The sequence below is a fragment of the Melanostigma gelatinosum genome (assembly GCF_949748355.1).
Source record: "Melanostigma gelatinosum genome assembly, chromosome: 17".
In the NCBI taxonomy this organism is placed as follows: Eukaryota; Metazoa; Chordata; class Actinopteri; order Perciformes; family Zoarcidae; genus Melanostigma; species Melanostigma gelatinosum.
Genome location: NC_136650.1, coordinates 17362242 through 17376387, shown reverse-complemented (window position 1 = coordinate 17376387; position 14146 = coordinate 17362242). Strand labels below are relative to the sequence as shown.

At 50.2% G+C, this 14146-nt stretch overlaps 1 protein-coding gene across 2 annotated transcripts in view; it reads left to right on the top strand.

Annotated features, from left to right (window-relative positions):
* Positions 1-12013, top strand: part of arid1ab (AT-rich interactive domain 1Ab) — a 45045-nt gene extending 33032 nt beyond the window's left edge. The window contains exons 5-20 of one of the 2 annotated variants that reach the window (XM_079288732.1): positions 1-89; positions 1244-1333; positions 2394-2564; positions 3028-3331; positions 3929-4074; positions 4187-4287; positions 4384-4593; positions 4709-4913; positions 6711-6843; positions 7297-7472; positions 7557-7686; positions 7849-7968; positions 8129-8225; positions 8384-9203; positions 9427-9557; positions 9666-12013. The exon at positions 1-89 is cut by the window's left edge and continues 152 nt beyond it. In XM_079288732.1, coding sequence (XP_079144858.1) covers positions 1-89; positions 1244-1333; positions 2394-2564; positions 3028-3331; positions 3929-4074; positions 4187-4287; positions 4384-4593; positions 4709-4913; positions 6711-6843; positions 7297-7472; positions 7557-7686; positions 7849-7968; positions 8129-8225; positions 8384-9203; positions 9427-9557; positions 9666-11573 — 4831 coding nt within the window. In that variant the 3' untranslated portion in view covers positions 11574-12013. The remainder of the gene's footprint in view (positions 90-1243; positions 1334-2393; positions 2565-3027; positions 3332-3928; positions 4075-4186; positions 4288-4383; positions 4594-4708; positions 4914-6710; positions 6844-7296; positions 7473-7556; positions 7687-7848; positions 7969-8128; positions 8226-8383; positions 9204-9426; positions 9558-9665) is intronic. The other variant, XM_079288733.1, reaches the window with a different exon arrangement.
* Positions 12014-14146: the final 2133 nt, after the last annotated feature.

The window sequence follows — 14146 nt, the reverse complement described above, 5'->3', positions numbered from 1 at the left end:
CATACGCGGGCCCTCGCCGTCGCCTGTGGGTTCCCCCGCCAGCGTCACCCCGTCCCGCACCGGCCCTCTGTCCCCCGCTGCTGTGCCAGGTAAAGACAAAAAACACTTGCTGAAGTACAAAATATACGATTGAACTGGTCTCTTTCTGGACGCAATATAACGAGCATAGAGGAAGGGTGTTATGTTCATGCAGAATCGAGATGTATTGCAGACACAAACATGTATTATACCATTCTATAAGGAAATGAAACATAACCGCAAAAATAAACATGACAAAGAACATAGAAAAGGGACTGAAAGCAGACGTTAGGTTTGCAAAATTACAAGACCAGGACTGTTAAAGAACGAATGTAGATCATTTACAGGATTATACCAAAAATAAGCAACATGCAGTGTGAAATAATGGAATGCATGCTGTATGCTGAGGGTGCTACACATGAAATCCTGCCTGCAATAAAAAACTGGCGAACTAGCGGTGTTAATTTCATTAAGGAAAACTTTTGTTTGTCAACAACCTTTTTCTTTTTCTATGACTAAGACGGGAAGATGATGAGACGGCACCGACTAAGCTGGAACTGTGACGATATCAAATGCAACATCGTTGACAAACAAAATGTAGTTTGAAAAGCAAAAACTTTGCCAAAATTTGCCTGAAATGTTAAATATAGAGACTGAATCATAAAATAGCTGACAAAGTTATGAGTGAAATGATTTTGTCGAAAATGAATTTAAAATGTAACGACTTTTCTTCCTCTTTGAGTTGTCGACGAAAACTACTAAATCTGAAATGGCTGCCAAAAATTGACGCTGCTAACCAGGAAAACATGAAGCCCGTTTTTTCATTTCCAGAGTTTTGGATGCTGTGAAACATCCAGCGAACGAGCAGCCGACAGATTTAGAGATTTAATTCAACACACTTGCTCGCTCACAAATACAGCGAATCCCATTTGTAATTCATGAAGTGACTTGCCAGATGGGAACATTTTCTCCTAACATGATGCTAGTAAACCATCCAGACGGCACGGAAGCAGAAGCTACGATGCCACCAACAACTCATGGTGGAGAGCAGTTTAACAGGCAGCCACCAGGACACCGTCGTAGTCGTCTTTGTTTTTATTCTATTGCATTTTTATTGGCCCTTCTGATGGCCGATATTGTGAAGTTTACAGGCAAAGATCATAACTAAGGCAATCAGATTTGTTTCCCCGAGTTGCTGAGCCCTTGTGTTGTTGCCGTCCTGCAGGCAATCAGATGCCTCCGCGGCCGCCCAGCGTCCAGTCGGACACCATCATGCACACTTCCGTGAACCAGTCCGCCATGGGCCAGGAAAGGGGTGAGTGTTGAGATGCTTACGGAGGAGCCTTGTTTTTTAATAAATAGCACCGAACCACTCCACTGCTCAGAGGCCGAAGAAATGTGCAAGAATGTGTGCCCAGCAGCTCGTAGGTGTGTCCGTTTGCCTTTGTATGCATTCCGTCCTCCTGTAAACACTGCCCCGAGCTGCATCGTTAAATAAGAATGTGCCTAAAGTCGACTTGCCAGGTCGAGTGAGGGTAGCTGGAGACCGACACGCTGTACCTCTGTGAGGAAGTGAAGACCCAGGTTCTTCACACAGAGACTTGCTTTAAAGGGAAAATTCGGCAACTTCTGTAGATTGCAAATATATATTGATTGAAAAGGCAAATTTCTCCCGCTCACGGGGCTATGCTGGCAGTACCAGGATGTACCAGAATGCATTGTGCAGCCGGGAAACGGGACACAGGAAACGTCTGTTGGTTTTGTGTGTGTGTCTGTATGTGTGTGTGTGTGTGTGTGTGTGTGTGTGTGTGTGTGTGTGTGTGTGTGTGTGTGTATATAACTTTTAATTCGAGTGAGTCCTCAAGTCTCCTCTCTCACAGCAAGTAAGTTTACCAACGACTTGCAGATTCATTTAATGACACGGTCCATCGTCCTCATATCTTTCATCTTCATATAAAGTATATTTCAATCCAAGGCGGACTGCGGAGGCCTCGGTGAAACCAATCAATCGTCCCCGTGGTCAGTAGTCATGCTCCAGCTATTGAGCGCATTGATTTGACGTGACGCCGGGACTTCTCCTCCTTGGAGAGATCCGAGCTGACATCATTTGTAGTTCTTCCTCGCCTCCACTTACATCACTGTCATGTCAAATGACGATGCTGGATTCAGGAAGAACAACCGATCTTGCAGCCACGTACTCTGCTTTCTGGGTCAATATTACACGTGACGGAGGATTTATTGCTTCAGTCAGCTACATTCACCATTAGCACCGACTCAACAGCCACGTAAAAAGCGCTGAACTTTCCCTTTTCAGTGAGGTGTTGTGCAAATGATGAATTGTGTATCTGATGAGGCTCTCTGCCAATCCTCCCCAGTGTACATGCGTAACCCTCAGATGCCTCCCTATGGGTCCCCTGGTCAACCTGGCTCCGCCTTATCTCCACGCCAGTCTTCGGCAGGCCAGATGCATGCTGGGATGGGACCATATCCCCAGAACAACTCCATGGGGAACTACGGGCCTCAGGGGGGGCAGTATGGTCCACAAGGTGAGGCCTCAGTGTAGAAGTGTTGACGGTGTTGCTTTAACAGACCCGCTTCACTGTTTCTTTTTCAATCTTAAAGATATTATGAATGAGTTCACAGTTGTCGTCCTGGGGCCATCAGTTTCGTAGATAGCCCAGATTTAAAAAAATAAAGTTTTGGCTTTGAAGTTTCCTCTCACTTCATATACTTATGAAATTCTATCACTTCACTTTGAAGTCTCGGATGGGTTCTGTCGGCTTTGAAGAAGTTCATAGCAGCGATCAGCGAGGCTTCATCAGGCTGCTTGTCAGAACAGCCAGCGCAGAAGGTACATTTAGAGCCGGCCTGCTGAAACTCTTTCTGTTGTCAGAGAGCGAAGAGTAGACGTCCTCACACGGTTCATAAACACAGAAGGATGGCATGGATCGATGGTTGTGAGAACCAGGCTAAAATCTACATTCCTTTCTTATTTGTGACCCCCACCAGGTTACCCCAGGCAGCCCGGCTACACGGGGATGCCCAATGCCAACTACCCCACCGGTCCCGGCATGAGTGGCGCCATGAACCCCATGCCCGGTCAGGGCAGTGGGGCCCCGTATGGTAGCATCCCGCCTGGCAGAATAGGCCCGGGGCAGATGGGTGCTCGGCCCTTCGGTCCCGCAATGGCCCTAAACATGGCCGGCATGCCTCCTCAGGTGGCTTCTGGGATGTGTCCCCCTCCGGCCATGAACAGGAAGGAGGGCGGCGGCCCCTCCATGCAACACGGGCCGACAAACTCGATACACAACAGGTGGGTGCTTACAGCTACTGGCTGCATTCGTGTCTCAGTGAGACACAAGGGAGCAGATAAATGTCATGGGGTCGGAAAAACGATGCATTGCGTGGAGACCCTCGAACCTGAAGAGTTTTTTTAGCTGAATTTGTGTGTGTGTCCTTTCTTGTATGAGCTGTTTTTGTGACCAAGAAAAAAACCCATTGGCTCTTCCCACGTGCAAGCCGGTCCGCTGTGTGTTGCGGTGCCCGAGTGTGCCGCAGAGTTGATGGCAGTCGACCAAACACTTATCTATGAGGGAAGTGGAAGAAGTGGATAGAGTGAGAAAGCATTCTCTGAGATCAGTGAATCACATCTTTCCCCTGCAAAGATGCCAGCTCAGCCTACAGCGAGACACTCGTGGGCCGGGCAATTGCTGGTGTCATATGACGTCAATTGATGTTTTCCTACAGAATAAGCAAAACGCAGGCAACACAAGTTAAGGAAAATGCATAGATTTGTTGCAGAATCACAGAAAGGATGATTATTATGATCTTTCTCTGAGTTTCTTTGGGTCGGCTGATTGTGTCTCTCCTTTCCAAAGTATTCCCTCTAAACAAGCATTCTCTTCTCTAGGCCTCCTGGCTACCCGAACATGTCCCCGGGCATGATGGGAACTGGCTCTCCATACGGCCCGGGCATGAACAGCATGCAGGGTATGATGAACCAGGCAGGGCCTGGGCCTTACCCAATGGGAGCAAATATGGCCAACAACACTCCTGGTGAGTAAAAGCTCCACTGAGCCCTGATCAAGTGGTGTACTGTGCCCAAGGTAGGCTGGGGTAGACTGGTAATCTTTTTGTTTTTCCCCTCCTCCTATTACTGTCTTTTTAGGAATGGCTCCCAGTTCCCAGGAGTTTGGAGTGGAAAAAATTAACCCTACCCAGATGATAAACAACAAAGTGGAGGGGACTCCCAAGCCTGAACCCAAAAAGGTAAAGTTCTAAATCCATGCGATAACATTTTCAAAGCTCATCAGAAGCTTATTTCCCCCCCAATCTCACGATATCCTCCCATCATCTGTCCTGTAGAAGTCGAGCTCCTCCACCATCACTAACGAGAAGATCACTCGTCTGTACGAGCTCGGTCCAGAGCCAGAGAGGAAGATGTGGGTGGATCGGTTCCTGGCCTTCGCCGAGGAGAAGGCCATGGGCATGACCAACCTGCCCGCAGTCGGACGCAAACCTCTCGATCTCTTCAGGCTTTACATGTGCGTCAAAGAGATCGGCGGCCTCACCCAGGTATGCCCCGGGCTTCACCTGCATTTGATCGGGGATATCGCAGATTAAAAACAGACGGCACTGTAATGTTGTGTGCAGCCTTCTGAGCCTACTGCTTCCTCGTGTCGCCCACCAGGTGAACAAGAACAAGAAGTGGAGGGAGCTGGCCACCAACCTGAACGTGGGCACGTCGAGCAGCGCAGCCAGTTCACTCAAGAAACAGTACATCCAGTGTTTGTACGCCTTCGAGTGCAAGATTGAGCGCGGCGAGGACCCGCCGGCAGACTTCTTCAACACGGACACCAAAAAGAACCAGCCCAAGGTCCAGCCTCCCAGCCCAGGTGACCCCCCCCCCCCCCCCCCTCTGAGTTTAATCACACGAATGGATGAAAGCGTCTTTAATTTTGTTTCCCTCTATCCCTTGGGTGCAGTGTGGTTTCCATGCAATTCATCACATCCTCATTGCTCTACTTGCCTCGCATAACCTGCCCTTTAAACTACTGTACTTTATTGTGTCTTATTAATTGCGGTGTTAAAAGCCGATCTCAGACCGTCGTTTGTCATCTTCTGTATGGGGCTGCCATCCTCCATGAATCAATGCCGTTTTGGCGTATATTGGAGGAGTTGTAAATGGCAGCAGTGTAGCTGTAAGTCACAGAAGTGCGGCGCATCCTCTGGACAGTTCCACGCACACATCTCTTGGGGGGGGGGGGGGGGGGCTCTTTGGCATTTGCACAGGACATGACGAAAAAGGCTCGTCCTTTCCGACTCACCCCGTCGTCTTTTTGTGTGAACAGTGATTCCACCAGCATGCCAAATCTTTCAATGAACTCTGAATGGTGGGTAAAAGTCAGTGTGTGTGTGTATACTGGCAGTCAGTCAGAGGTTAAGAGGGGGGGTGTGGGTCACGTGACAATGTGTTGCCGGGAAGCTGTTTGTTTTGGGAGGGACTCCGGTTTGAGCTGCCAGGAGCAACCGCACCAGGAGCGACCACGTGCTGCTCCAGTCTGGCCCGAGAACCCGCGCTGTCAGACGCGGGGGTGTTGTTACAGGAGCTGGCATCAGCCCTCCAGTTAGTACGAAGGAAGAGCTGAGGAAGCGGCGGCGAGGGGCGGGAGGTGATTTGGCGATAGCGGTGCTCCGTCAGCGGCTTGTCCTTGCGGCCCGGGGCTACAGAGGCAAGGCACCGCTCCCTGGAGATTAGTACTGAGCCAGAAATGATGAATCGGGGGGGAGGCTTGAGTGTGTATGTGTGTGCGTAGAAGTCATGCCTCGCTCTCTCGCTCTCTCTCTCTCTCTCTCGCTCTCTCTCGCTCTCCCCCAACCAACCAACCATGCTATTTTTTCCCTCCTCGTGAGATCCTCCCCCTCCCCTTTCCTCCCTTCATCTTTAGTAGAGGGAAATCCCTGCCCGGAGGGGGGAGCCGGCTAGTGTGTGTGTGTGTGAGAGCTAGAGAGGCGAGAGGGTGATGTGAGAAAATGTGAATAAATTTGACCTGCCGGTGACCCTGGTGTGCGTGTGCGTGCGTGCGCCAGTTTAATGAATGGGAACCTGTGAGTCATCAGATTGGCGCGCTAATAGTGAGAAGTCCTGAGCTGTAGTTAAGGATGAGCACTACTATGTCACACACACAATACAAACAATCACTCACTCTCATGCACACTTACACTACTTGCTGTCTCGTGTCTCTACAGGTCAGGGAGTAATCTGTCAGAGTCGGGGTTCAGATCATTGTTTCCTAGAGACTCTGAGCCCGGTGGTGGTTGAGGAGGGGGGCGATGGAAGCGGCGATGCGGGGGGGAGGGAGAGTGCTGTGATGAGCTGGAAAATTCAACATTTTCGCTGGCTGTGCACTCAAAAGCCAGCCTGCTTGACACAAACTGTTTCCCTCCGTGCAGCGCTGAAGAATTTCTTAATGGGATTTAGGATTGCCAAAAAGCAGCATGTGTTCCTGAAAGCCCCCAGCAGTGCTGGGCCTGTCCACAACACTATCCCACCACACGATCGACGATCAACTCTCGCTTTTATTCCTGCAGTGAAGGGAGGAGGAGGAGGGCATGTTCTTTGGATTCTCCACCCAGAGGACTTTTGTCGTTGACAAGCACTCAGTGTGTGTGTGTGTATCGTTGTTTTGCAGCTGGTTCTGGATCCCTGCAAGGACCCCAGACTCCTCAGTCCACCAGTAGTTCCATGGCAGAAGGTGGAGACCTGAAGCCCCCAACCCCAGCCTCCACCCCGCACACGCAAATGCCTCCAACGCCTGGCGTCAGGTACGAGTTAGACGCAACGATATCACGTTTTCTATGATGTCAGCAGTATCAGGATTAATCACAATAAAATGAAAGTGATCCCTGTGGTGGAGTTGGATCATTGCAGCAGGAGATGGAGTACAACAAACAGGAAAAAGTTATGTAATGTTAAGATACACACACACACACACACACACACACACACACACACACACACACACACACACACACACACACACACACAACCAACCAGCCTGTGGTGTAGAAAATGATTGTTTAACTGATATATTTAAATGACTGCAGTAAAACATGGAAACACTATATAAAATATGAAATATTGTATTATGAATGTCCCCTAAAACATGTATAATATACATATTGCAACACAGGTTAGATAGTTATAGACTCCCGGTAGCTATCATTTCTTCCAATATCAACCAATATTTCAATAACACGCCTTCTTCCCTCCAGTAGGAGTAGCATTAATCTGCAGGACCCCTTTGCGGATGGCGTGGACCCAGCGTTTTCCAGAAGGAACGCCATGACTCCCAATTCGCAGGGCTACCAGCCTGGGATGGGCGGCCCCGAGATGATCGCTCGAATGGGTCCCTACGAGTCCAACAAGGACCCCTTCGGTGGCATGAGGAAAGGTGAGCGACAGCCGAACCAGCGAATCGGACGCTGCAGGAGTTCTGTCCGTTGTAAAACTAACAGCCATCTTTTGTTTCTTCAAGCTGGAGAGCAGTTCATGCAGCCAGGTCCCAACAGTGGGATGGGAGAGCAGTATAACAGAGGTCCGCCAGGCCCCATGGGTAACATGCAGATGGGTCAGAGGCAACCGTACCCTTACGGATACGACAGGAGGTAAACAAACTGCGTCATTCTCCCCGTGCTCTGCAGAATTTCATCATCGTATAAATCTGTAAAACATTGATAAAGAGCTCGAGAGACTGGGATCAGGCCTGTGCTATTTCACTGTTCTTTTGTGTACAAGTCTTTGACGACTGCTGTTTGTTGTGTTCACAGACAGGAGCCAGGCATGGGCCCTGACGGCAGTATGGGACCAGGAGCTCCTCAGCCCAACATGATGCCTTCTGGTGCCGACACAGGGATGTACTCGCCCAGCCGCCCTCCACCACAGCAACGGTCAGTACCCAAGCAGTGCCACGATATTGGTCTGTATTCAAGGAGAAATTTGGTTGTTTCAAGGAATTTTGCCAGTGTGATCATTTTGAATGACTGTCTGGATATACTGTGAAGAAGAAAAGTGAATTGAAATGGTGTGAACTTTTGTTGTTGTTTTCAGGCATGAATCTTATACCAATCAGTACCCTGGCCAAGGAGCTCCCCCTGGTGGCCCATCCCCAAATCAGCAGCCAGGAATGTATCCACAGCAGCAACCGGTAAGAACATTTTGTTTGGCATTTGCGGTGCTCTTATTGCAACTTTCTTTTGTATATATGTATGCGTTAAAGGAACAATTATCTCTAGGTGCCGGTATGCTAAGGAAGAGATGCAAGCCATGGTTCTGTTGTGATTGCTGAATTTTATCTTCTGACAGAACTACAAGCGTCCCGTGGATGGCGGGTATGGCCCTCCTGCCAAGCGCCATGAGGGAGAAATCTACAACGTCCCCTACAGTGGTCAGCAGCAGCCAGGACCCCAGCCCTCGGGACCCCAGGGCCAACAGGACATGTATAACCAGTATAATGCATATCCTGGAGGGGACCGCAGACCACCAGGCCCACAGAACCAGTTCCCTTTTCCCTTTGGCCGGGATAGAGTGCCGTCATCTGCAGGCCCTAACTCCCAGTCGCCAATGCCTCCCCAAATGATGTCAAGCCCCATGCCTTCGGGTCCCGATGGCCCCCAGGGCCCAATGTGGCAGGGTCGCAATGAGATGGGCTACCCTAACTATCCCAACAGACAGGGACCTCCTGTACCAGGCCAGGGCCCCGGCTACCACAGCATGAACCGCTCCGAGGAGATGATGCCATCAGACCAACGCATGAACCACGAGGGTCAGTGGCCCGGCCACGTCAACCAGCGGCAGCCGCCGTTCGGCCCCGGCGGTTCTGGGCCCCCCATGACCAGACCCCTGCCATCCACCTACCAGACGTCCCAGAACCACATTCCTCAGGTGTCGAGCCCAACGCCAATGCCCCGGCCCATGGAAAGCAGGACGTCGCCCAGCAAGTCCCCCTACATGCATCCGGGGATTAAGGTGCAGAAAGCTGGACCCCCGGTACCCGCCTCCCACATCGGCCATGCCCCAGTGCAGCAACCCATGATCAGGCGAGATGTGGCCTTCCCTCCTGGCTCCGTGGAGGCCTCCCCACCCCATCTCAAACCTCGCAGACGGCTCACCATGAAAGACATCGGTACAGAACCTTTATTTCATGCCTCTCAGTATTTTCAATAGAGAAGCACATGTACTAAACAAAGTGCTTTAGTGACTGCAGTTAAATGTAAGTAGTAGAACAAGGTGATAAATGCTAATCCTGGTGGTACAGATCAGTGAACCCCTTCCTTTCGTTCCCAGCTATAATAACTGATCACGATCAAGTTGTCTTGTCTTCATTCAGTTTTTGTCCCTCTTTACAGGCACTCCTGAGGCTTGGAGAGTCATGATGTCACTAAAGTCAGGCTTACTAGCGGAGAGCACCTGGGCCTTGGACACTATTAACATTTTACTGTATGATGACAATAGCATTACTACTTTTAACTTATGCCAGGTAAGCTCCACGAACTGTCATCTGTTAAATTTGCACGAACAGCACATGACATGTCTTCTCGCATTGTATCTGGATCGTTTTGATGACCCTTGTTCTTTGGTTTCTCAGCTGCCTGGTTTCCTGGAGCTGGTGGTGGAGTACTTCAGACGCTGCCTCATCGAGATCTTTGGCATCTTAAAGGAGTACGAAGTGGGAGACCCCGGCCAGCGCACCCTCATAGACCCCAACGCGGCTGAGGATCCTGATGATGACATCCTCATGGGCGAGGGCGAGGGCGAGGACGAAGAGGACGAGGAGGAGGAGGAAGCTAAGGCTAAGCCTGACGCCCCCTCACTGGTCCAGGTGAAACAGGAGGAGGAGAGCTCACACAAACAAACGTCTTCAGAGGACGAGGATGAGGAGAAGGAAAGGGAGTCCTCTACCAAGGAACCGAATACCTCTACCTCAGGGTCCTCCCAGGATCCCAACCTCTACTCGGAAAAGCCCAAGCAGGCTAGCAAGTTTGATAAACTCCCCATCAAGGTGGTGCGGAAGAAGAATCCCTTCCTGGTGAACCACTCGTCCAAGCTTGGGCAGCGGCAGAGCTTTGACAGCGGCCTGACACACTGGAGCATTGGTGGCGGTGACACTACCGAGCACATCCAGACACATTTCGAGAGCCGGATGGACCTTCTGAAGCAGCGGAAACGCAAGCCAACGGCAAACGAGAGCCGCAAGAAGGTCCAGGGGACCGAGACTGTGGCGGAAAACCCGGAGAAATCCAAGTCCAATGGGGAGAATAAACCTCGGCAGCAGCTGCCCGAGTCTTCTGAACCCCAGAAGTCTCCAGCGGAGAAGACCCCTCCTCCTCTTCCCATTGGCGCACCAGTCACTGCCACGATCGACGATGTACTATCCCCCCGCCCAGGGTCGGTCACAGAGGAAGTGGTTCGCGGAGGCGCGGCAGAGCAGAAAGACAACGGGAAGTACCTGTTCAGCATCAACCCGGACCTGCAGAGCCGACGCAACATCAAGATCCTGGAGGACGAGCCTCACAGCAAGGACGAGACGCCGCTCAGCACCCTGTCGGACTGGCAGGACTCGCTAGCTCGGCGCTGCATCTGCGTTTCCAACATAGTGCGCAGCCTCTCATTCGTTCCCAGCAACGACCTGGAGATGTCCAAACACCCGGGCCTCCTGCTGCTGTTGGGCCGCCTGGTGCTGCTCCACCACAGGCACCCCGAACGCAAACAGGCCCCGGTCACCTATGAGAAGGAGGAAGAGGAAGACGAGGGCGTTAGCTGCGAGAGAGACGAGTGGTGGTGGGACTGCCTCGAGGTGCTGAGGGAGAACTGCCTCGTCACTCTGGCGAACATCTCGGGCCAGCTGGACCTTTCTATCTATCCGGAGAGTATATGCCTGCCACTGCTGGATGGCCTGCTCCACTGGGCGGTCTGCCCCTCAGCGGAGGCCCTGGACCCCTTCCCCACGCTGGGGCCCCACAGCTCACTTTCCCCCCAGAGACTGGTCCTCGAGACCCTCAGCAAGCTCAGCATCCAGGACAACAACGTCGACCTCATACTGGCAACGCCGCCGTTCAGCCGCTTGGAGAAGCTGTACGGCTTGCTGGTGCGCTTGGTCGGCGAACGCAAAGTGGCCGTTTGCCGAGAAATGGCCGTCGTCCTGTTGGCCAACTTGGCCCAGGGCGACGGCCTAGCGGCGCGGTCCATCGCTGTGCAGAAAGGCAGCGTGGGTAACCTGTTGGGCTTCCTGGAGGACAGCCTAGCTGCCACACAGTACCAGCAGAGCCAGAGCTCCCTGCTACAAATGCAGGGAGGACCTCAGTTTGAGCCCACCAGCGTGGACATGATGCGGCGGGCGGCCCGGGCCCTGCACGCGCTGGCTAAGGTGGAGGAGAACCGCTCGGAGTTCACGTTGTACGAGTCGCGGCTACTGGACATCTCGGTGTCCCCACTTATGAACTCTCTGGTGTCCCAAGTGATCTGTGACGTACTGTTTCTGATCAGCCAGTCATGACAGCCGTGGGGAGGTTTCAGCTCTGCCTCTGTCCGTTCCCTCTCACCCTCACCCCTTTTCTTTGTGTGCGTGCGTGTGTCTGTTACGTGTGAGTGAAAAGAGCAAAAAACTGACTTGTCCTATTTTATTTTCTCTTTTTTTTCGTTTTTTTATTTTTTTTATTTATGCAAAATCACCTCGGATTCCACTGTCTTTCTACCCCTGCTTCTCACTAAAGGAAGGATTATCATGAAGTAGCTGTGGATTTTAAAAACCGTCTAAAATGGAGAGATACTGACATAGAAGAGCAGATCGGGACCCAGGCTTAGGACAGACTGTGCTGCCCTGCGGAAAAGGACTTGTTTTTTAATGAAAAGAAAAATCTCCAGAAAAAAGAAGAAACTGTAACCAAAGTTGCTGTCTCGTTTACAGTGAGTTTGGGGGCTACATGTGCTCGCTTTTCTCCCTCGGGGAGGGGAGGGGGGAGGGGTGGGGCGGCAGGGGGAAGAGGGCACGGACGAAACAATATTATGGTTCATGTTTGGAGGCTACATAGGCTCACGGACTGTGGTGTGGTATACTTGCTGTAACTTTGGATGCTATATACTCAGCCCCACAGGAACCACATTATTGGCTGTGAACAGACAATTGTCATGGGAGGCCTGTGCAGTAGATTGTAGGACTTTTTTTCTGTACTGTACACCTTAAAAACTGTAAACATACTGTAATAATACTGTTTCACACTGAGATACGCTGGCTTGGCAGCAAACTGTAGTTTTTAAAAACAGTTTTAATTAATGTCGAGAGAGAAAACGGCTTTCCCCCCAAAGTATGGTGAACCTACAACACCCCGACCTCTTCTCTTTGTCCCTTGATTGTATGACTTGACCCTTATATTAAAAAGTCACCTCTTTAGGACTGGTCCTCAACTCTAGATGCAGTCCAAGCTGCAGTGTATATATGATGTTGTACATTACACTTCTCTCTCTCTCCCTCTTTCTCAACTCCTGTTGCTCTTCACCATTTTTAATCTTTGACGATTACAAGATATCCCCCCCCCCCCCCCGCATCAAGTACGCCACGTGATGACTTGACGCCCACCCTCTCCGTTACTTTAGGCGCCCCACCCTGCTCGTATCGCTCTCCGGGGGTTTTCAGCTGCTGTCCAACGCCACCCCCCCCCCCCCCCCCCCCCCCAAACAAACACACAAGTTTCAGTTTGTCTCCGGCCCGGGTGTAGAGAATATAACGAAGAATCATGTCTGCGGTTCCATTTGAGCTCCTCCATAAATGACAAACTAGATCTTGATGAAGAAACCATTTAAAATTTTTGTTTATTTTGTTTCTTTTTTTTTTTTTTCCAGTGATGCGGATTCTGCATATTTGTATTTCAGATGATGTAGCTAAAAACTTGATGTAAATTCCTCTTTTTTCCTTTTTTTGGCTTAATGAATATCATTTATTCAGTATGAAATCTTTATACTATATGTTCCACGTGTTAAGAATAAATGTACATTAAATCTTCGTAAGACGTTTGCTGTGCATTTCTTTTTCCTTATTATTATTATTATTATTATTACCCTCATACGACGTTGAGTCAGCATGTTGCTTCTGGTGCTGTGGATTTTTGACTCAATTCAATTTATTTTGTGTCACCCAAAATCACAAATTTGCCTCAGAGGGCTTTTACAATGGTTTCCTTAACTTTTTCTCTCCCTCTGAACTGTCAGAGAGCACACTTTGACTCCCACACTTCATAAAATCTCTTCTGAGACAAATGATGTCACTGGCACAGGTGATGTAATGCAAAAAACAAAAACAATTCCCCCGGTCCAAAATATGTTATTTTATTATGACTCCACGTGGCCGGAGATGGTTTCTGGTTGTCTGCACGTGGTCCATTCTCGTGAGAATGATGCCGGGCAGGGCATGTCTGCAGGGCAATGTGGCAGAAACATCCACTTGTGCTTCAGGATGAACTGATTAGAATTTGGTGGTCAAAGGTGACTTAAAAAGAAGCTCAACTAAAAATGAGACAAAGAGCAGAACATCTGAATGTGATCTTTGAATACATTCACAAATCCAGCACAATAGGAGCAGCTCAGTACTTAGTCACAGCAGAGCGTTGAGCTAAAAGACAACATGACGTTTAGCGGGTATGATGTGTTCGCATGCTTACAGTTACTAATGAGCACAAAGTACAGCATCGAGGCAAAGGACTTCAGTGACGGAGCATCCGGCCCATCTGTAGCTCCACCACCTGCCACATCTGTTCCGTACTCAGGATCCATACTAAGTGGAGAGTCTAAGCTACAGGTGCCATTAAAACAACCTCAGTTCCACTTTCATTGACAGATTCTGCCCCCCCCCCCCCCCCCACAACAATCCCTCCCGTGTAGATTTATTTCCAATACACTGTAGCACTGACAGCGTTGACGACAGTGCATTCACCGGAACGGTGTCAATATCAGTAAGCTCAAATATTGATTTCTGCTCAAGCCACAGTCGGTGATCAGTGAGATTTGCATGATTAGGTTGTAAAAGGAGTCCTGCATCACGGGACATTGTATCTCTATGTCCATGAGCAGCGTATA